General features: G+C 43.6%; 1 protein-coding gene across 8 annotated transcripts in view; it reads right to left on the minus strand.

The window, feature by feature from the left end:
- The window catches only part of itsn1 (intersectin 1), a 178,451-nt gene that overhangs the window by 37,426 nt on the left and 117,339 nt on the right, over positions 1 to 23,686 (minus strand). For 7 of the 8 annotated variants that reach the window (XM_033032421.1, XM_033032423.1, XM_033032419.1 and 4 more), the window contains 4 exons: positions 22,236 to 22,281; positions 20,685 to 20,806; positions 18,068 to 18,188; positions 14,603 to 14,794 (listed from right to left, as the gene is read on the minus strand). In XM_033032421.1, the coding sequence (XP_032888312.1) occupies positions 14,603 to 14,794; positions 18,068 to 18,188; positions 20,685 to 20,806; positions 22,236 to 22,281 (481 nt within the window). Of the gene's footprint in view, positions 1 to 13,987; positions 14,311 to 14,602; positions 14,795 to 18,067; positions 18,189 to 20,684; positions 20,807 to 22,235; positions 22,282 to 23,686 lie in introns of those variants that run through there. The other variant, XM_033032425.1, reaches the window with a different exon arrangement.

The following is a 23,686-nucleotide window of genomic DNA, read 5'->3' on the forward strand; positions in this document are numbered from 1 at the left end:
CATTCAATTTACCCAACACCACTTCCCAGCTAACCTGGATTTCACTCAATTCCTCCAACTCCTTTGACCCGCGGTCCCCTGCTATTTCCGGCAGATTATTTATGTCTTCCTTAGTGAAGACGGAACCAAAGTAGTTATTCAATTGGTCCGCCATATCCTTGTTCCCCATGATCAACTCAGGTTTAGGAGAGGGGGAAATAATTTAATAGGAACCAGAACTTTTTCACAAATAGGGTGGTGGGTGTATGGAACGGGCTGCTGGAGCAGGTAGTTGAGACAGGTAGTATCGCAACGTTTAAGAAACATTTGGACATGTACATGGAAAGGACAGGTTTAGAGGGATATGGGCCAAAAGCAGGCAGGTGAGATTAGCGTGGATGGGACATGTTGGTCAGTGTGGACAAGTTGGACCGAAGGGCCTGTTTCTATATACATATATATGTATATAGAACCCGAGTTAGAAAACAGTTGGACAACTTCATACAGTGTCCGTATTATAAAATTAATCAGAATCAGAATTTATTCGCTAAGTATGTTTTGCAACATACGAGGAATTTCATTGGCCAGGTCAGTCATACAATTAAAAGTAACAGATCACTCAAAAACACATTTTAACATGAACATCCACCACAGTGACTCCCACACATTCCTCGAGCCCTCCACTGCATGCTGGGGCGCGCTACTTCCCGCCCGACAAGTCACGGTTAGCGCGAGAGGAGTTCCAGCGCATGGAGGGCATGGGGATCGTGCGGCATTCCGACAGCCCTTGGGCCTCCCCACTTCATATGGTTCCTAAGTCGTCCGGTGGTTGGCGGCTGTGTGAAGACTATTGCCGCCTGAATAACGTCACGATCGCCGATCTCGCATATCCAGGATTTCACGGCTCACCTGGATGGTGCTACCATATATTCAAAGGTCGATCTGGTGCGCGGCTACCATCAGATTCCTGTCCACCCCGATGATGTGCCGAAGACTGCTATCATCCGTTTGGCCTGTTTGAGTGGCTGCGCAGGCTTTTGAACGCCTGATGGACATGGTTGCTCGTGGTTTGAACTTAGTTTTTGTGTAGCTCGATGACATTCTGCTGGCCAGCCATTCTCATCGCGAACTGTGAGCACCTTCGCATGCTGTTCCAGCGGCTCCGGGATCATAGTTTGGTCATTAATGCCGCCAAGTGCCGGTTCAGTCTCAGCTCCATCTCCTTCCTTGGGCATCACGTTACCCCACAGGGCGCTACGCCTCTTCCCTGCAAGATGGAGGCGATTTGGCGATTTCCTCGGCCGCTTACCGTCATGGGTCGGCAGGCGTACGTGGGAATGGTGAACTTTTACCATTGTTTTGTGCCGGCGGCGGCTAGGATCATGCGGCCTATGTTCCTGTGCCTGGTCGGTAAACCGCGGGATCTCGTGTGGACAGCCGAGTCTGACGCCGTTTTCGAGGGTGCCAAGGAGGTGCTACCGGCGGTGCCCCCTCCACCCTTACCGTGGATGCTTCTGATGCTGCTGTCGGAGGGGTCCTCGAACAGTTCATCGGTGATCGTTGGCAACCACTCGCTTTCAACAGTCGGCACCTACGCCCTCCTGAGCCCAATTACAGTGCTTTCGACCGTGAGCTGTTGGCTCTTCATTTGGCGGTCCAACATTTCCGGTATTTTCTGGAGGGCAGGACATTTACCGCGTTTACGGACCACAAACCTCTCATGTTTGCCGTCGCGAAGGTGTCTGATCCATGGTCTGCTCGGCAGCAGCGGCACCTGGCTTTTGTTTCTGAGTTTACTACTGATGTTCACCACATGGCCGGCAGGCTGAATCGAGTGGCCGATGCTTTGTCTCTTCCTGCAGTCCACGCTGTGCTGTCCGTCGCCCCTGGGCTGGACTATGCTGCGCTCGCTGCTGCGCAACGCAATGGTGACGAGATGCGAGTATATCGTACTGCTGCATCGGGTTTGGTGTTGGCCGGCGTGCCGTTCGGCCCTGCAGTGGTGACGGTCCTGTGCGATAATTCCGCCGTCTGGCCGCGACCAGTCGTTCCGGTTGCTTGGTAGAGGAGAGTTTTCGACTCTATTCATGGACTGGCTCATCCTTCCATCCGGTCGACTTCTGCATTGGCGGCGGCCAAGTTCGTGTGGCACGGCCTTCGTAAGCAGGTTGCGGCGTGGTCCAGGGCCTGCATTCCTTGCCAGATGTATAAGGTCCAGCGCCGCTTCAGGATTTCATGTTTCCTTCCCGCCGGTTTGCGCACATCCATGTGGATCTGGTGGGTCCGTTGCCGTGGTCTGATGGTGCCACTCACCTGCTCACCGTTGTGGATCGTTTCACACGGTGGCCTGAAGCTATTCCTTATGAGGGGCCTTGCGGTCTGGGGTCGCGACTTTTATATTGGATGTCGGGGGTCGTGAGGAGAGCGTGTCGCTGGCCCACCTCTAGCCTGCTCATTTGGATATTGACAGCCCGGTGGTGGTGGCCCAATCCCAGCGTAGGGGTCGTCCACCGGCGTTGCCCTGTTCCCCGGTTGCAACTGTTGTGCCCGTTTCCCCTTTTCCGCCTATTTGCCCTGTCCCGCCTGGGGAGTCAGTTGTGCCCGACCATCCTGCTCTGCCCATGGCACCGGTTGTGCCAGTCCCTCCTGTCTCCACTCAGTCTGGGCGGATCATACGGACGCCCGCTCGTTTCCTCTCGTCGGGTTCTGGGGGGGGGGTCCTGTAGCGGCACCTAGTGGTGGGGTGGAGCGGGCAGACCCCTCCTCATTGGTCAGTGCGGTCACGTGACTGCAAGATGCGGGCTTTTGGGGCGTGTCCGTCAGTTAGTCAGCGCTCCTCCCAGCGACAGGAGCTAATTATTGTTAGTGCAGACAGACTCGCGAACTTCACGGGTTTTCCTTGTTCATTTTTATTAAAAATTTTTAAAAACTTTTCGCTCAACCTGTCTGGTCTCACTACAGCATAACAATTTAACTTCTATGCGTAATGTTCAATTGCAATTGAGCCTATGTCACTGAGAAAACTCTTAGAGACGCCAAATGGCAAGATCAAATGTAACTATTATACTTTCCACTGATTTGAGTGCGATTTGTTTAACTTCTGAAACTCCTCTTTCTGCATTATCTTTCAATCCAACCCTCCCGACGCCCTTCCTCCTTTAATACGTTTGTCCTGAGCCCGTGGAATACTTAAAGGTGCAATTTAATCGAACAATCATTAATTCATTTTTGTGACAATGGACAAATCCAGACAAAGGTGCAGTGTTACTGAAAAATGGCAAGCTTTTTAAAATTATACTTAACTGATCACTTTGGTGCCAGCAAGTTCTTAAGTATTTTGGAAACTTTCTGGGCATAGTATGTAAGTGAAAGGTCACAAGCAGGATAAAGCCTCGTCTTGGTTTGACTCTGCACTGCTGAACAGAACACACTGCACCTGTAAGGGCACCATTTGCAGACTGCCCTTTGCCCAACAGCAACCAAGGCACCTCGATAAACCCCTCAGTTTCTCCTTCTTTTGGCTGCTACTTGAAACCTACCAAGGAAAGGCCTAGAATTGATGTGCCTCAGTGCCATAAGCCCGACAAGTTCACGGGACCCTTTTACTCTTTGTATTAAAGGAGATTTGCAGGGCAGGTTTGCTTTACACAGAGAGAGGTGGGTGTCTGGAATGTGTTGCCAGGTGTGGCGGTGGAAGCAGATACGAGGATTTTGAATAGGCACCTGGATGTGCAGGGCATGAAGAGATATGGATAACATGCAGGCAAAGACTAGTTGAACTTGGCATCATGCTCAGCACAGACATTGTGGGCTGAAGGGCCTGTTCCTGTACTGCACGTTTCTAGATCCTATGTTTAGTTTAGAGATACAACATGGAAACAGGTCTTTCGATCCACCGAGTCCGCACCGACCAGTGATCCCCACACACTAACACTATCCTAGTAACACACTAGGGACAATTTACACTTATACCAAGCCAATTAACCTCCAAATCTTAACATCTTTGGGGAGAACGTACAAACTCCGTACAGACAGCACCCGTAGTCAGGATCGAACCCGGGTCTCAGGGGCTGCAAGTGCTGTAAGGCAACAACTCTACCTGCTGCACCACCATGCCGCCCTTAACTCCAATCTCAATAAAATAACATCACCTCTTTCTACCAGTGAAGGATTTTTTTTAAATGGAGAAATGCAAACTCAGTAAAGAGTCTGTAAAGTTAAGTCAAGCAAAGATATTATAAGAAAGCAACAAACTAGTGGCTTGAAGCCAACCACAGATGTTCATCTGGGCTTAAGAGGAACTGCAGATGCTGGAAAATCGAAGGTACACAAAAAAATGCTGGAGAAACTCAGCGTGTGCAGCAGCATCTATGGAGCGAAGGAAATAGGCAACGTTTCGGGCTGAAACCCTTCTTCAGACAGTAGAGGAATCAAAGACTTTCTCATTGAATAGTTTAGTTTAGAGACACAGCAAGGAAACAGGCCCTTCGGCCCACTGAGTCCGCACCGACCAACAATCCCAACACACATTAACACTATCCTACACAATTTTAACTTATGCCAAGCCAATTAACCTAAAAACCTGCACGTCTTTGGAGTGTGGGAGGAAACCGAAGATCTCGGTGAAAACCCATGCGGTCACGGGGGAGAACGTACAAACTCCGTACAGACAGACTGTGGACAGGGTGAACTGTTTTAAATATCTGGGAGTCCACATCTCCGAGGATATGACATGGGCATCACAGGCCTCAGCACTCGTGAGTAAGGCAAAGCAGCGCCTTTACCACCTCAGGCAATTGAGGAAATTCAGAGTGTCTCCGAGGATCCTCCAGTGCTTCTACGCAGCGGCGGTGGAAAGCATCTTGTCCGGGAACATTACCATCTGGTTTGGGAATTGCTCTGCCAAGGACAAGAAGGTTCTGCAGAGAGTAGTGCGTTCGGCCGAACGCACTATGGGAACTTCACTCAACCCCCTGCAGGAACTACACATCAGGAGGTGCAACTCCAGAGCCAACAATATCATGAGAGACCCCTTCCACCCCTGCAACGGACTGTTCCAGCTGCTACGGTCAGGCAAACGCCTCAGTTGCCATGCGGTGAGAACGGAGAGGTTGAGAAGGAGTTTCTTCCCAGAGGCCATTCGGACTGTAAACGCCTTTCTCACCAGGGACTAACTCTACTGAACGTTTTTCCTTCCATTATTTATTATGTAAAAGAATATGTGTGTTATGACTGTGTTTATAGTTTGTTTGGTTGTTTGTCTTTTTGCACAAAAGTTCGCGAGCATTGCCACTTTCATTTCACTGCACATCTCGTATGTGTATGTGACAAATAAACTTGACTTGACAGCACCCATGGTTGGGATCGGACCCGGGTCTCTGGCGCTGCAAGCGCTGTAAGGCAGCAACTCTTCCGCCGCGCCACCGTGCCCCCCTAAATGAATCTAAGGCGATACCCTTTAAACATAGGGCATAAAAATATAGTTGTGCATGGCACACAGTGGCTGATTGGTGAATAAGGAAGATCTTTAACTTGGGTAATCCTGCTCCCTATCACTGAAGTAATGGGAGTACCTGCTGATTCTCCAGATTTCTCTGTGTCACCTTCCCCTCCCTCCAAGAGTAGTTAATGAGCAACAATAGCCCAAATTCGCATTGAGTTGAATTTGCAGCATTTCACAAGACATCTGAGCTAATAGCAGCAAATGCTGGAAATAAGCAGCTGCCGGCTTTTTACCCTCAAGATATTTCACAGGAGTAAAACTAATTGAAGAAGCTTTGGCACCAAGTCACAGATATTGAGACTGGTTCTCATCAGAGGGAGAATTTTGGAGGGGAGAGACAAGGAGATTCAGAGGGGGGACTCCAGACGCCCAGGTTTTGGCAGCTGATGACAAACTAGTCAATGGAAGGAGCAAAGGCTAAACCCAGAGGAGTTCGCAGACCTCGAAGAGTCGAAGAATGGGGAGGTAAAAGTACAAGGAGAGAGAATAGAAAACAACAGATTCAAACAGACAAGGGAAGGTTCCTTTAAAAATGACAGTGTCGAGTGAGTCATCGAGTGAGACAGTGTGGAAACATGCCCTTCGGCCCAACTTCCCACACATCAGCCAACATGTCCCAGCTACACTAGTCCCATCTGCCAGCGTTTGGCCTATATCCCTCCAAACCTGTGTTATCCATGTACCTGACTAACCGTTTCTTAAATGTTGGGATAGTCCCAGCCTCAACTACCTCCTCTGGCGGCGAGTTCAATACACCCACCACCCTTTGTGTGATAAAGGTTACCCCTCAGATACCTATTAAATCTTTCCCCCTTAAACCTATGTCCTCTGGCGTTTTTAAATATTTTTCATACAAAGCACTTCTCAACTTCAGAAATACTTACAACTAATAGGAACATAAAACCAAGCCAAGCTCATGAGTAGGGAAGGCTCATTTAGAACTCACTATAAAAAAGGACTGTTCACTCCAGATAAACTAGTCATGAAAGGTCATTTGAGGACGTTACTAAGTGGATTATCAATTTAAGATTGTGTAGGAAGGAACCGCAGATGCCGGTTTACACGGAATATTGACATGAAACTCAGCGGGACAAGCAGCTTCTCTGGAAAGAAGGAATAGGCGACGTTTTGGGTCAAGACCCTTCAAATTTAAGACTATTTATCTATTTTTCTGTTTAAGACTTCACTTGTTGGGTACATAAAGAATTTGTTAAATAACCTCACCATTCTCTAATTATTTTTAGACTTTGCTGTGAATAATGCTACACACCCACTTATGATAATTTATAGTGGTGCACAATTAAGAATAGAAGTTGGGAGGTCATGTTACAGTTATATAGGATATTGGTGAGGCCACATTTAGAATATTATGTTCAGTTCTGGTCACCATGTTTTAGGAAAGATGTTGTCAAGCTGGAAAGGGAGCAGAGAAGATTTATGAGGAAGTTACCAGGACTCAAGGGACTGAGCTACAGGCAGAGGCTGAGCAGCAAAGTACTTTATTCCTTGGAGCGCAGGAGGATGAGGGTCGATCTTATAGAGGTGTACAAAATCATGAGAAGAAAAGATCGGGTAAACGCAGTCTTTTGCCCAGAGTAGGGGAAACGAGAGGACAAAGGTTTTATGTGAGAGGGGAAAGATTTCATAGGGCCCTGAAGGGTAACCTTTTTACACACAGGGTGGTGGGTGTATGGAACGAGCTGCCAGAGGAGGCAGTTGAGGCAGATACTATTGCAACGCTTAAGAAACATTTAGACAGGTACATGGATAGGATAGGTTTAGAGGGATATGGGCCAAACTCGGGAACATGGGACGTGTGTAGATAGGGAATGTTAGTCGGCGTGATCAAGTTGGGCCGAGGGGCCTGTTTCCATGCTGTATGACTCTATGACAGGCTGCAGTAGACACCTTACCTACTCAAAGACGTAGAATAAAACCAACTGTTTCTTTGCTAGCCAGAGCACCTAAATTTCAGTACGCTGAAAAAATAATAACCTTGTACTGCTATTTTGCTTTAAAAAAAAAACAAAAATCACACAAACTTCCCCCATTTCAAGGGCAGCGAAAACCTCATTCAAACATTCAGTAAAAGTCTGACACGTTATGTTGCTGATTTTGTAATATATTAAACTCATTATTTTCTTTGGTGCTATTCTCAAAATTGCCTGCATGTATGCGTTTTAATTAAAAAATAACAACACTCAGCAGGAAAGTTATTTCTCAACAGAATCAACAATAAACAAATAGGCGGCATGGTGGCGCAGCGGTAGAGTTGCTGCCTCACAGCACCAGAGACCCAGGTTCGATCCTGACTATGGGTGCTGTCTGTGCGGGAGTTTGTACATACTATTGTGACCACGTGGGGTTTCTCTACGTTTGTTTCATAGCAAAAGGATTTGAGTATAGGAGCAGGGATGTTCTACTGCAGTTGTACAGGGTCTTGGTGAGACCACACCTGGAGTATTGCGTACAGTTTTGGTCTCCTAAGCTGAGGAAAGACATTCTTGCCATAGAGGGAATACAGAGAAGGTTCACCAGACTGATTCCTGGGATGTCAGGACTTTCATATGAAGAAAGACTGGATAGACTCGGCTTGTACTCGCTAGAATTTAGAAGATTGAGGGGGGATCTTATAGAAACTTACAAAATTCTTAAGGGGTTGGAGAGGCTAGATGCAGGAAGATTGTTCCCGATGTTGGGGAAGTCCAGAACAAGGGGTCACAGTTTAAGGATAAGGGGGAGATCTTTTAGGACCGAGATGAGGAAAACATTTTTCACACAGAGAGTGGTGAATCTCTGGAATTCTCTGCCACAGAAGGTAGTTGAGGCCAGTTCATTGGCTATATTTAAGAGGGAGTTAGATGTGGCCCTTGTGGCTAACGGGATCAGGGGGTATGGAGAGAAGGCAGGTACAGGATACTGAGTTGGATGATCAGCCATGATCATATTGAATGGCGGTGCAGGCTCGAAGGGCCGAATGGACTACTCCTGCACCTATTTTCTATGTTTCTATGTTTCTCCAGGTGCTCCGGTTTTCTCCCACACTCCAAAGGCGTACAGGTTTAAGTTAATTTGTCCCTAGGGTGTAGGATAGAACTAGTGTACGGGGTGATCGATGGTTGGCGTGGGCTTGATGGGCTGAAGGGTCCAGTTTCCGCACTCTCTAAAACTAAAAATGTCAGTGGTAACCAACACACTATCCAATGTTAATTTTGGCATTTCTGACTGAATCATATTTGATTCTGTATTTAAACTTCCCCATTAAATATTTACAGAATGACAATTATTTAGGAGCGTTTCACAAATGTACTTTTGCATGGACATTCACTACAAATATACAGCTGCACGATTCCAGAATTAAATGTCCCAGTGCAATACAAAATTAGTAATTTGTACCAAAGGTGCCGGACATAAATCAGCAGGACAGGCAGCATCTCTGGAGAGGATGGGTGACCTTTCAGGTCAAGACCCTTCATCAGACTGAGTCAAGGGAGAGGGAGTCTAGAGGTATGGAAGGGTAAGGTGTGAAAATCACATATCAAAGCAGCCAATGCTGAAGGAAATGTAGAATGGTTCATTGTTAGCTGAGGGGAAGGTGTGAAGGAGGCATCAGTGAAATGTATCAGAAGGTCAGCGTAACTAGTTGGAGAACTAGGGTGGGGGAGGGACGGAGAGAGGCAAGTGGGTGAAATAAATACAGTGTGTACCTGCTTCATTCTTCGTAATGACAGCAGTGTACACCTTCCACGCCAGGTAATTTCGAAATAAATCGTGGCAAGACATTCATTTAACCCTTTGTCTCAAGAAAGGTTCAAGTCTGCACTCAGATTTAAGAGAGCTATGCCGACAATTGGCCGAATGCAAATGGTTAATGTTTGCTGAGGATCTTACGAAGGAGAGGTGAAGCAGTGGTCAAGCAAATCAAAGCTGCTGCCAAAGCACTGTGGAAACCGGAGTGAGTTGTCCAGGAAACAGAAACACACTCGAGGTTTTAAGTGGATTTGTGAGGGATAGGAGGGGAGTGAATGACAAAAAGGTCAAAGGAGTGGAGACTTGGATTTAGAAAGTATAATTTAGTAAGGAACTTGAAGGGGGGACAATGCACTTTAAATTGTAAGCAATTGATGATTCCTGCCTACACAGTTCTAAATCTATCTCAAATGGATACCTCTGGCTGTAAAAGTTAATCCTTCTAGGTTATTAGTCTAGAGATACAGCATGGAAATAGGGGCTTCAGCTCACGGAGCAACGATCTACCCTAGTTCTACCCTACACACTGGGGACAATTTACAGAAGTCAATTAACCTACAAACCTGCACATCTTTGGATGGAAACCGGAGCGCTCCGGAGAAAACGCACTCAGGTCACGGGGAGAAGGTACAAACTCCATACAGACAGCGCCCGTAGTCAGGATCGAACCTGGGTCTCCGGTGCTGTAAGGCCGGAACTCTCCCAGTGCGCCACCGTGCCACCCCAAAACAGCCTTTAAGAGTTAGCGAAATGCATCGATGAGAATCACTTTTGCATGGAATCAACAAGTCAGAATGTGCTTGTAGCTTTTGAAGCTCAACTGTGAAATTAGACTTGTGCAACGAACACCACCCCCATTTACCAATACCTCAGTGGTAAATTAATAAACTGCAGGTGATGACAAAACTGAAAGCAAAACAGAAAATGACAGAAATGCCCAGCCGGTCAGGCAACATTTGCGGAGACCTAAACAGGTAATATTTCAGATCAATGACCTTTCTTCAGGCTTGTTTAAACTTGCTGAGAGGGGATAAGGTTGGAGACTAGATTAACCTAGGAGGTTCACCTGGTCGGAAGAGTGGAACTACAATGCCATCTGGCTTCACGTGTTTACAACCTGGAATATTTTGTAATCACTCCATTACAAAGTATTAGGTGATCCACAAAGCTTTTATTAAACTTATGCAGAGGGAATAATACATACTACTGCACTCGTATCATCTTGCAGACTGCCGAGCTAGGGACAAGCAGGGTTGTTATCAGTAACTGTATTCCCTACTCAAATCCCAGACTGGAGTACATAGCACGGCGCAATGTGTATCATGCATAGTATATGTGATGAAGGTTATATTGACAGAGATTAATATGGTTAATCTACAGAGACCAAAATACGTGGACTGGCTTTGACCAGGAGAGGGCGATGATGGTTTGATAATACGATAGAACTTTATTTATCCCAAGAGGGAAATTGGTCTGCCAACAAGTCACGAAACACAACCAGATACATGAAACATGGAATGGCAGCTATTCTGTCTGGTGGTGGAATAAACAAGAAGGCAGGAGAGACAGAGAGAGATACAAAAATAACGCTGGAACTGAGAAATACAGAACAACATGAGGAAAATCTGGGACAGGATAATGCAGGGCACGCCCAGCACATCAGGCAGTGTGTGAGGAGAGAGAATAAAAGTGAATTAAATTGAAAGTGGCCAGGATCAAGGAGCAACAAAAACATATGGGATGAAGTCGGGCTGAGGTTGGTGTATCGAAGTCCAGCTGAGGTGGATGGGCTAAGAGAACTAAGGGGGGACCCACCGTGGGCGGGGGGGGGGCTTCCGTAAACGAAGGGGGACCCGGTCTGAGGGACGAAGAAGGGATCAGTACTTTCTGTAACTTTGTCAGTGCCTTTTGTGGCGACTCATTTGTGCACTTTGCATGCAAAAACAAAGGATTTCACTGCACCTAGTTAGGTTCAAGTGACAATAAAGTATCTATCATCCATCAGATGCTAGGTTGAGTATGGGTTCCATTCTTATCCCATGAGACACATTTCTCCCCATGTCCACTATCTCCTTCCCACTTAAATGCATGGCTCCTCGGATGCCCTCCACCACGAACAGTGTCCAGGCTCAACCATTCTCACATCGGACGTCTAATTGCTCAACAACCTCATTACGCATCAGGATGGTCTAATGGTCCATCACATCTTCCTCCAACAGAGTCCCAACAAGTTGCTCCAACACCTCCACCATTCAGCTGATTAAATGTATTCTTGTCACGTAAATTAACGATTTGTATGTGTATGTAAATTAGTTTAGTTTATCATCAAGTGTACCGAGGAATTGCAGACACTGGAATTTTGAGCAAAGCAAAGTGCTGGAGGAACTTCTTCCCTTCAGTTGTCAGGCTTCCGAATGGTCCTTCCTTAAGCTCGGGAAGAGTCCGATTCACCTCTACCCCATTGCAGGCATTGGACTTTGTCTATGGAACTGATGTGGTACAATGCAGAGAACTATGTTTTGTACTCTGTATCTTCCTCTTTGCTCTACCTAATGTACTTGAGTTTAACTCGATGAACTTGACTTCGACTTGATCTGATTTATGTATAGTATTAGCTTTAATAACTGTACTTAGCATGCAAAACAAAGATTTTCACTATTCCACTAAACCTCAAGAATGATGAATATTACAAGATAGTTACACTCATGTTCCTTTTTACCCCCCACCCCCCACCAATATATCCCATCTATACTAGCCACACCTGCCTGGGTTGGGCCCATATTCCTCGCAACCTGTCCTAACCATGTACTTGTCTAAATGCTTCTTAAAAAGTCAATATATTTAAAAAAAACAAATGCAAAGTCACCTAAAAAATCTCACTGAAAGAATTTAGGTCGGATATCCACTATACTTTCTGATAATCAGCATTCTACAATTGTTAAATCTTCATTTGACAGTGAGTGTGCAATATAATTTATTCCATGTTTTATTTGAAATGTAGATGCTACCATTACACTTTTAGATACAAGCCAAAAGCTGCTACACTTAAATGTAGACAAAGATCGATCTCTATTCAATTCAATAATACTTTACAATGATAATGATTCAGTGTACAGTGAAATGCTTTGTTTTGCATACAACCCGGTAAAATCATGTAGTAGACCTCACCTAGGCAATACAGAAGTGTTGCCACGTTTTAGCGCTGACTAAGTCACAAAAGTTCACCAAACAGTCCTATCTACCGCCTGCCGCTGGTGTTACTGTCATTTAGACCATCATTGGTACTCAAATGTGAAAGAAGTTGGATGGGGCAAATTTTTTATTTAAGAATTCAACTTCTGAGGCAGTCAAGAATTTTTGCATGAAAGCTCTTGGCTGTCCAAGACCAGAGTCAGAGAGTCAAAGAGTGTTACAGCGTGGAAACAGGCCATTCGGCCCAACTTCCCCACACCTACCAACGTGTCCCATCTACACTTTTCCTACCTGCCTGCATTTGGCCCACATCCCTCTAAACCCATCTCTATCCATGTACCTGGAATCCATGTACCATGCAAATGTTTCTTAAACATTGAAAAACAGAAAATAGTCAATTTTAAACCAAAGCTTGGGAAGCATAGTTTTTCCATGGTATTAAAGGATCACAAAAAAATGTAAAAGCCATGATAATTGTGCTGAGGGTCCAAGGCCAATCACACTGAACCACCATTCTATACATATTATAAAGAAACAAAGACACACATTGCAGTTCATTTTTAAAATGGAGCTTTTAATTTTTTACCTGTACATGTAGTTCAAAGATGTATGTGACAACCAGTTCTTAATACTGGTCATATCATATATATTTATATATATATACTTTATATTTATAACAATGAAATACTTCCACACAAAAAAATGAAGCCAAATTTAAGCCTCAGCTTTTTTTTGTGCACTACTCCGATGCCTCATGAGAAGCAACACTACATATACTGCTTGTATTAGGAAACTGTGTTGTAGAAAATAAAAATTGAAAACAATATTACCATTTTAAAAATGATTAGCATGAATTTCACTTCATACCTTGCAGCTTCTGATGGTGACATGGTAACTGAGCCACAGAAATTATCAAATTTTATATCTAAGTAAAAGCTCCATCGTTTTGTTAATTTGTATAAATACAATGCACTAAAAGATTACAATTTGTAAACACTGTAGTTAATTGTAGGATAGTATTTCTATACATTCTTTCTTGTCAAGAATATTTTGCTCAAAGTGACATATTCCACAATAATGAAAAAGCAGACTTGGGGAAGCGAGTACAACACAAAATATATTTGTCTTTGTTGCACGGAGAAGACGTTTCATGTCATTCCGTAGTACAATAGGTGTGATATATTATTTGAAACTTGTGGATCAGAGCCAAGATATAACCGAGGAATATTTATTAAGAATTACCACAAAACTCATTGCATCAAGCGCAGCAATAATCCCTTCAAAAAGCACCTCTACCTTTCACAGAATGACTATGACTTGCATCATCGTTTTTAATACTGAACATTTACATTGTGACAAGGCTGTTCAATATAATCAGACGCTGAATTTAAAAAAAAATTTAAAAAAATGCTTCTGAAAGAGGACATATTGAAGAGTTAATACCACATGCAGCATTCCTTGATAGTGGGTCATTTTGCAAGACAAAAGCATGCAGGCATTTAAAATTAATATTTAAAAATGAAAGTATTGGTTTGCCTTAATTTTGAAGGGCAGTTTTTTTTTTTAAGCTAGTAGTGGTTTTGGGTTTTTTTCTCCCACAGGTACAGTAATAAACTGGGGATGGGGCAGCAAAAGCCACAAAAGGACCCACTATCCTTTAAAAAAAAATTTAAAAGACAAACTAAAAAATATCTAGGACTATACATAACTAAAGTAAAATGAGGTAAACTGCTCTGCAGTCATCTTCTAGTCAGTAGGCAGTTGATGATCATGCAGAAGTCACATGATCAAGGCTGCATCTCCCATCATCCCTCTGGCAGTGATATGGGATAGTGGGTCTCTTTGAGGACTTTCAAGCCTGAGTGGGGATTGGGCAACATATGATCCTAGAAAAAGGAGGAAAACACAACACATAAGCAAACGAAACATGTGCAAAATTCAAGCTAGGAAATGAGTCAGCCATGTAAACAGGTGTGATGCAAATGATAAAAGAAAACAAAAAGAGTGCATGCTCGAACAGAGAGAGGAAAAAAAGGGATGGGAACTGAAAAGAACTGCTTTATCGGGTCTTCAAAGAGACTATTAAATGCAGCAGCACAGCGGAACTTTAGCAATGCTGCATGTTTTCATACCGACCAGTATTGATAGTAAAAAGAAGTTTTTAAAAAAGCCACTTACATTGCTGACTTGGGTCCATATCCGTCGTTAGCTTCACGTAATTGGACGGGAAGAGACCCGCGACGCCGTTGAGCTCCCCTTTCCACCAATCAGGATCGTCCTTGTTAAGAACGCCAATGATCTGTCCTTTGGCAAACGCGAGTTCATCGTCATTCTGTGCAATGTAGTCATACATCCCAATCACTTGGAACACTGCCGGAACAGAAAAACAATCCTTTAAGCAGCATTTCATAACTTCAATGAAGTCTCTGAATAAAGATGCTCAACATTTACCTCTGGGTTTGGTGGCGAGCAAAACATGCAATCGGTTTTGGGAGTTTAGGGGCAGCACAGTGGGGCAAGGAATGGCACGGTGGCACAGCGGTAGAGTTGCTGCCTTACAGTGCCAAACACTTGGGTTCGACCCTGACTATGGGGGCTGTCTATGTTGAATTTTTACATTCCCCGTGACCTCGTGGATTTTCTTCTGGAGCTCTGGTTTCCTCCCACAGTCACACAGGTTAGTAGGTTAATTGGCTTCTGTAAAATTGTAAATTGCCCCAGTGTGTAGGATAGTGCTAGTGTATGGAGTGATCGCAGTTCGGCACAGAATCAGTGGGCCGTTTCTGCACTGTATCTCTAAAGTCTAAAAACCAAACGTCTAAAGAATGACCAGAAAGACTATAATGCTTTATTCTCCTGTGCTCAGCTTGTACTGGAGCCTATCAGGGAGAAGGCAATCCTGGATTTAGTGTTGCATAATGAACCAGATTTGATAAAGGGAACTCAAGGTAAAGGAGTCATTAGGAGGTAGTGACCATAATATGATAAGTTTTAATCTACAATTTGACAGGGAGAAGGGAAACTCAGAAGTGTCAGTATTACAGTTGAGCAAAGGTGACTATGGAGGCACGAGGGAGGAGCTGGCCAAAGGTGACTGGAAAGAGACCTTAGCAGGGATGACAGTAGAACAACAATGGCAGGTATTTCTGGGAATAATACAGAAGGTGCAGGATCAGCTAATTCCAAAGAGGAAGAAAGATTCTAAGAGGTGACCGTGGCTGACAAGGGAAGTCAAGGACAGTATAAAAATAAAAGAGAAGTATAACATAGCAAAGATGAGCAGGAAGCCAGAGGATAGGGATTTTTTTAAAAGAGCAACAGAAGATAACCAAAAATGCAATACGGGGAGAAAAGATGAGATACGAAGGCAAGCTAGCCAAGAATATAAAGGATAGTAAAGGCTTCTTTAGGTAGGTGAAGATGAAAAAATTAGTTAACTCAAATTAACTGAAGGAAATCCACATTAGGCAGGAAATGGTGTTGGGTAGACTGATGGAACTGAAGGCTAATAAATCCCCAGGGCCTGATGGCATGCATCCCAGGGTACTGAAGGAAGTGGCTTGAGAAATCGTGGAGGCATAGGTGATCATCTTCCAATGTTCTATAGATTCAGGATCTGTTCCTGTGGATTGGAGGGTAGCTAATGTTATCCCACTTTTTAAGAAAGGAGGGAGAGAGAGAAAACAGGGAATTATAGACCAGTTAGCCTGACATCAATGGTGGGGAAGATGTTGGAGTCAATTATAAAAGATGAAATAGTGGCACATTTGGATAGCAGTAACAGAATCGGTCCGAGTCAGCATGGATTTACGAAGGGGAAGTCATACTTGACTAATCTATTGTAATTTTTTGAGGATGTAACTAGAATAGGACCGAGTATAGGAGCAAAGAGGTCCTTCTGCATTTGTACAGGGCCCTGGTGAGACCACATCTGATGTATTGTGTGCAGTTTATGTCTCCAAATTTGAGGAAGGACATTCTTGCTATTGAGAGAGTGCAGCGTAGGTTCACAAGGTTAATTCCTGGGATGGCGGGACTGTCATATGTTAAAAGAATGGAGCGACTGGGCTTGTATACACTGGAATTTAGAAGGATGAGAGGGAATCTTATTGAAACATACGATTATTAAGGGATTGGACACGCTAGAGGCAGGAAACATGTTCCCGATGTTGGGGGAGTCCAGAACCAGGGGCCACAGTTTAACAATAAGGGGTAAGCCATTTAGAACTGAGACGAGGAAACACTTTTTCTCACAGAGTTGTGAGTCTGTGGAATTCTCTGCCTCAGAGGGCGGTGGAGGCCGGTTCTCTGGTTACTTTCAAGAGAGAGCTAGATAGAGCTCTTAAAGATAATGGAGTCAGGGGATTTGGGGAGAAGGCAGGAACGGGGTAATGATTGTGGATGATCAGCCATGTTCACAGTGAATGGCGGTGCTGGCTCGAAACGCCAAATGGCCTGCTCCTGCACCTAATGTCTATTCTTAAGTAAGGAGTGTGAATTGATTAGATAGCTGCACGCAAACCAAGTTTTGAAAATTAACCAAATTTCTTTACTTTGATTAAATTAGTCTGATTAAAAGTTATAATTCCAACTAAAACATCACTTGGAAAGCTTTCCATTTAAAATGGCAGCATCAGAATAGGGGGCACATAAAGATAAATTAAGAGCAAAGGAAGGCCATTCTACTCTTCTAGCCTGTTCTGCCTATTAGCAAGTTCATGGCTTATTCGTTATATCTTCAACTTTGCATTCAGGAGACGGCGAGCTGATTTCTTGAACTACTGCACTCCTTCTGATTCGGAAGAGACTTCCACCCAGTAACCATGAAGCACAGGCACACTTGCAAGTCAGGATACTGTGCGACTCGAGGGAAATATGCAGGCAGTGGTTCTTGAGTTTGAGTTTGAGTTTAGTTTATTGTCACGCACCTCTGCACTGAGGTACAGAGAAAAGCTTTTGTTGCGTGCTAACCAGTCAGCGGAAAGACAGTACATGATTACCGTCCAGTGTGCAGATACATGATAAAGGGAATAACACCAATAACGTTTAGTACAAGTTAAAGTCCAGCAAAGATAGTCTAAGAGTTTCTAATGAGATAGATAGTAGCTCAAGACTGCTCTCTAGTGGCGGTCGGATGGTTCAGTGGCCTGATAAGAGCTGGGAAGAAACAGACCCTGAACCTGTAGGTGTAAGTTTTCACACCTCCATAACTTTTGCCCAATGGGAGAGGGGAGAAGAGGGAGTGGTCGGGGTGTGACTTGTCTTTGATTATGCTGGTGGCCTTGCCGAGGCAGCATGAGGTATAAACGGAGTCCATAGAAGGGAGGTTGGCTTGTGTGATGATCTGGGCTATGTCTACCATTTTCGACAACAACCCTAGCTGTTCTTGGTGCAAGACGCTACAATTTGGTTGGTGTTATCAGAATAGCCTGGAGAGTAAATGCATCTGCAGGTGGTATTATGTATTTATTTATTTATTTTGAAACGCAGTCACTTTGCTCCAATGATTGAGTGAACGATTGACAAGGATGGCTGATGGGTGCCAATTAAGCTAGCTGCTTTGTTCGGGATTCTTTGCATTACTTTGCATTACACATCCAGTGCAATGATAAATTGCTAAAATAATTACCAAGATAAACTTACAGACATTTGCTGTAACAGGGGGTTTTATGGCTTCCGTTGGAGTACTTTTACTTGTCCCTGGACTCAGAAGTTTCACGTAATTGGCAGGGAACCATCCTATTTGCCGTTTCTTGCCTCGTGCCTATAATACAAAAGAAAAAGAGAATTCAGCAGATCAACCACATTGTTGGAGATGAAACCAAAAATCTGGAAATGGCAATCAATATTCCATTAATTTAAATCACAGAACATTTCATGGATCTAATTGCCCATGTAAATGTCTATTTTTCTGCAAGTAGAAATACATGCACAAGTACATAATTTCTAGAGTTTTAATAAAATAAAACGGCCCTCTTTCACAAGGTGGGTGGGGTGCTCGGGGGAAATCCACATTGACACAATGTCTTTGTCTTTGCAATGTGGGATGGAAAGATAGAGCCACTGTGGTAGTTCTATCCTACACATTGTGAACTGTCCCTAGTGTGTAGGATAGAACTAGTGTACAAGTGATCGCTGGTCAGTGTGAACTGTGTTTCCACATTGTATCTCTAAACTAAACCAGGCTAAAATGGTTCAAAAACACGATTTGTTCTAGCCACCTCATGGTCATTCTGTGCAACAACGGACTTTGTCTACAACATAGGAAGGTACATAGAAACATAGAAAATAGGTGCAGGAGTAGGCCATTCGGCCCTTCGAGCCTGCACCGCCATTCAATATGATCATGGCTGATCATCCAACTCAGTATCCTGTACCTGCCTTCTCTCCATACCCTCCGATCCCTTTAGCCACAAGGGCCACATCTAACTCCCTCTTAAATATAGCCAATGAACTGGCCTCAACTACCTTCTGTGGCAGAGAATTCCAGAGATTCACCACTCTCTGTGTGAAAAATGTTTTCCTCATCTCGGTCCTAAAAGATTTCCCCCTTATCCTTAAACTGTGACCCCTGCAGGTACTGCAGATGCTGGTTTAAACCGAAGATAGACACAAAAAGTTTTAGTGACTCAGCTGGTCAGACAGCATCTCTTGAGAAAGGGAACAGGTGACGCTTCGGGTCGAGATCCTTCTTCCAACTCTAGTCTGAAGAAGGGTCTCGACCTGAAACGTCACCTCTTCCTTTTCTCCAGAAATGTTGTCTGACCCGCTTACTCCAGCTTTTTGTGTCCATCTTCCGTCTACAACAGATTTGGTCCACTATAACCAAAATCCATTCTAGAGGTTTGTTAAAACGAGGATTTATTGTACTTATAGATAAACACAGTAAACAAAAAAAAGTTCAATCAATTAGTGCAAAACAAACACCCGAAGTGCGTAGTGCAATTCAAGACAGTTCGTAGTTCAGTTGGTGTAAGTAGTGTTCAAGAGCATGGCTGTTGGGAAGAATATTAACCTCTAAAGCAGAGAGCTTCAGGCTTGGACCAGGTGGAGGTTGATGTCACAAGCTGCACAAGAGCACGACATAGTAGCTTGGTATGACATTTGACAACTGGGTCTTTCACATACACATCCATTTAAATGGACATCACAATTACAATAGAAACTCCAACCAGTAGACCAAGGTAACAGCCACATACAATCTCAATTCACATAACAAAGAGACCAATTCTCCCAGAAAACATATTTCCCTGTAAATTTTACTAAATTAGTCAAGCTTTTAACATAACTTAATGTTGAGAGTATTGAGTATAAAAGTTGGGAGATCCGTTGCAGGTAGACAAAAATGCTGGAGAAACTCAGCAGGTGCAGCAGCATCTCTGGAGCGAAGGAAATAGGCAACGTTTCGGACCCTTCTTCAGACTAATGTAATGTGGGTGGGGGGGGGGGGGGAGATGAGAGGATAAAGGTAAAGGAGGAGCCTAAGGGCTGAGGGAGAGCTGAGAAGGGGAGGAGACAGCAAGGGCTCCCGGAAATTGGAGGTCAATGTTTATGCCGCTGGGGTGCAAACTGCCCAATATGAGGTGCTGCTCCTCCAATTTCCGGAGGTGCTCACTCTGGCCCAGGACAGAAAGGTCGGATTCGGAATGGGGTTGCAGTTGCATGTTGCAGTTATACAAGACATAGGTGAGGCCACATTTAGAGTGTTATGTTCAGTTTTGAGCAACACGTTATAAGAAAGATGTTTTCAAGCTGGAAAGGAAAGATATATGAGGATGTTGCCAGGACTCGGGGGCCTGAACCATAGGAGAGGTTGAGCAGGCTAGGACTATTCCTGCACGAGGATGAGGGGTGATCTTACAGAGGTGTACAAAATCATGAGAGGAATAGATCGGGTTGACACACAAGAGTCTCTTGCCCAGAGTAGTGGAAATCAAGAACTAGAGGACATGGGTTTAAGGTGAGGGGGGTAAAGATTAAATAGGAACGCGAGGGGTAACTTTTTCTTTTTTTTTTTTACGCAAAGGATGATGGATGCATGGAACGAGCTGCCAGAGGAGGTAGTTGAGGCGGGTACCATCGCAATGTTTACGAAACATTTAGACAGGTACATGGATAGGATAGGTTTAGAGGGATATGGGTCAAATGCAAGCAGGTGGAGCTGGTGTAGATGGGACATGTTGGTTGGGCCGAAGTGGCTATTTCTACACTGTATGCTCTAGAACTCTCTATTAAGAAGGCTGCAAACATAACTTCCTACCTGAAGTTCTCCTTCCCACCATCCACCAGCATTCCTCTTGCGGATGAGAATAAGCTGGCCAGGTGCCAGTGTAAGTTGTTCGGCTCCTGTTGCGGTGTAAGGAGCAATTACCTGTGCGATTTCTGCAAAAGGGACAGGACCAGAGGTCCATCAGATCAATGCTTGGGCGAAGAACAAATGCCTTGAAGATTTCACACTTAATCAAAACATTGATAGCAGGAAAACCTGTTCCCCATTCCCAATAAAAGTGTGTCATATGCAGCGAGTTTGAAAAATCAGAAATCACAAGTTTCATACCGCACACCCATTTACGGGAGAGAGAAAATGTTAGTTTGATCATTAGTGACCACAGAAACATCAAAAAAAAATTCTCAGACTCAGAAGCCTGCCACTCGGGAACCCTCCCTCCCTCAGTTCATTGCTAAAACCGCACGCTATCAAAACTAGAAAGGAAGTAATAGAATAGAAGAATACGTGTACATGCTTTCTAACAAACCACTAGTTTAGCTTGTGTGTTAGAAGTGGTCAGAACTCAACATGGCAGTACCAAAGATAACCTGATAGCTTCAAGTGATAAAAACTAACTTGAACAAAAAATGTCAGAAGAAAAGAGGGAAAGCCATCTATTTTGCCTTCAAGCACCTGGTAATCCCAGGTTACAGTAATATATCTACTAATAACCATAATCAATTTGTATTGGTGATGCAAAGGACCTTCCAGTGATTAAAAGCTTTGGGAAGTTTAAGTCCATAAGGGCTGAGGATACAAAACTTACTATAGTCCATAACTCAAACGTTGTCACACCATATCCCAAATTATTTTCTTGCAGTAATCTAGCCAATAGGCACTGGAATAACTCAGTATCAACTACTCCTGCAACTACCCCAACCTTTATCTCAAGAAATTACTCATTGAGATAGCAGCCTAGATTTTAAAGCTGTACTCATGATGAAACTATCTGTGCTTGCTGACATTACATTATGAAATGGACAACAGCTGAATTTATTTTTCAGAGGCAGTTCCAATGTAACCATCACGTGAACCAGCCTTCTTCACCATCCTGAAAAAAATAATCAGTGAATCTACAAAGATTTCACAGACTCACGAACAATTTTATGCTGTTATACGGACACCCCATTCTGTAGCAATGCTGGTCTTCATTTCTCTCCCAATAAACTAAACGGGCTTTAATTATTTTTTCATCTTTCTTCACATTCATTCATCCTCCACCTCATGCAAACTATTTTAATTAACCTTCACAGATAACCGTTCAAAAGTTTAACAATCGCTAAAAATGTCCCACGAGGTAAACAATAAGAAATCCTTGTGTTTTTCTCTTTATTCTGGTCATTCAAGCATCTAAAAAATATTGTGCAGGAAGGAATTGATGCTGTTTTAAACCCAAGATAGACACGAAAAGCTGGAGTAACTCAGTGGGACACGCAGCATCACCGGAGAGAAGGAATGGGTGATGTTTCAGATCGAGATCCTTCTTCAGAAAAATATTGGTGACCAGTTTATTAATATGATGGGAGATGCCAATAGACCTACCTGGTTTCCTTCCAAGGCTTCCTCCTTTTCCCATTTGTCCAGGTCCCTGTGTGAAGAGCACACTTTTAAAATATTTAAAGTAGGATCATTAATTTCTTACCCTTAAATGTCACAGTGAGACATTCAAAACTGCTTCATGAATTGGAGAGGACTATTGGAAACAATTTTTATATCATTTCAGCAGAGACAATTTGAAATGAATTACAATTTTTTCAAGAGCATATTGACAGCTCAATTCAAATAAGAATATTTTAGAAATAGTTTGTTTCCACTTGTATTCCAATAGTTTAGAGAATATTCCAAATACTAAAACAGAGGAGAAAAAAAGATCCATTGTGATAGTGATAGATAATTCTGACTAACTGAAGCTTAGGAGGAGAGCATGAACACCTCCATAAATATTCCAGATTTGTTAAAATTAGAGAAAAGCTATTACATCCCTTCAGTGACTGAACACCATGTCATCAGAACAGCGTGATGAGCAAAACTTAAATTAGATTGAATAAATTAAAAAAAACAAGAATGAACTGAAAACAATCATCTCCAACTGGAATTGTCACCTCAGCCTTATCCAACAATCCCCATGATCATGTACCAGCTCATGGTAAAGAGATAACCACACATAAATTAGAGCCAAATTTGTGTCCAACAGTAACTGAACTGCAATGATACAATCTGGTGCTTGAGAACTAAACCACCATTAACAGCATTCTCAATTGGCACTTCCTCATCAGTAATCACTCAGTGTGGGTTCCACCAGAACCATTCGCTGTGTATTGCATTAACGGGCCTTTTTGTCCAGCTGCAGCTTGGACTGTGTAAAATGGCGGCAAAATCTGGTGACTAATGTATATGGACTCAGCGGGCTGTTTCCATGCACGGATACTTAATCGAGGATTATCTTTATATATCACAATAATTGCACTGACCTATATGCAAAAAAATTATTTCACTGTGTGTTTTGTACACATGACGATAAAAGAACCATTGAACCTTGGCTCAATGTTGGATCAAATCTCAGAGACAAGTCAAGGGTGGTTGTACTTGAAATCAAATCAGCGTTTGACAGATTGTGGAGTATAGTTAAACTGAAGGCTCTATTTTAAAACAAATCATCTCTTGGTTGGTGCCATGCCTACCACAAAAAGACAGCTAGTCATCAGAAACCAATTCAAATCTGCTGAATGTTGTTGTAGGCATCAATATTGAAGAACACAACAACATGCAGGACCAAGCAGCATTTTTGACTGGAATCCCATTATTCAATTTGAACATTTGTCTCCTTTCCAGCACTGACTTTTATTATTAGTATCAGAAACACAGCATGGAAACAGGTCCCTCAGCCCACCAAGTTAGTGCCGACCAGCAATCACCGCGTACACTAGCACTACCCTACACACTGGGGACAATTTGCAATTTTACCAAAGCGAATTAACCTACAAACCTGTTCA

This window comes from Amblyraja radiata, chromosome 14 (genome assembly GCF_010909765.2).
Source record: "Amblyraja radiata isolate CabotCenter1 chromosome 14, sAmbRad1.1.pri, whole genome shotgun sequence".
NCBI lineage: Eukaryota > Metazoa > Chordata > Chondrichthyes > Rajiformes > Rajidae > Amblyraja > Amblyraja radiata.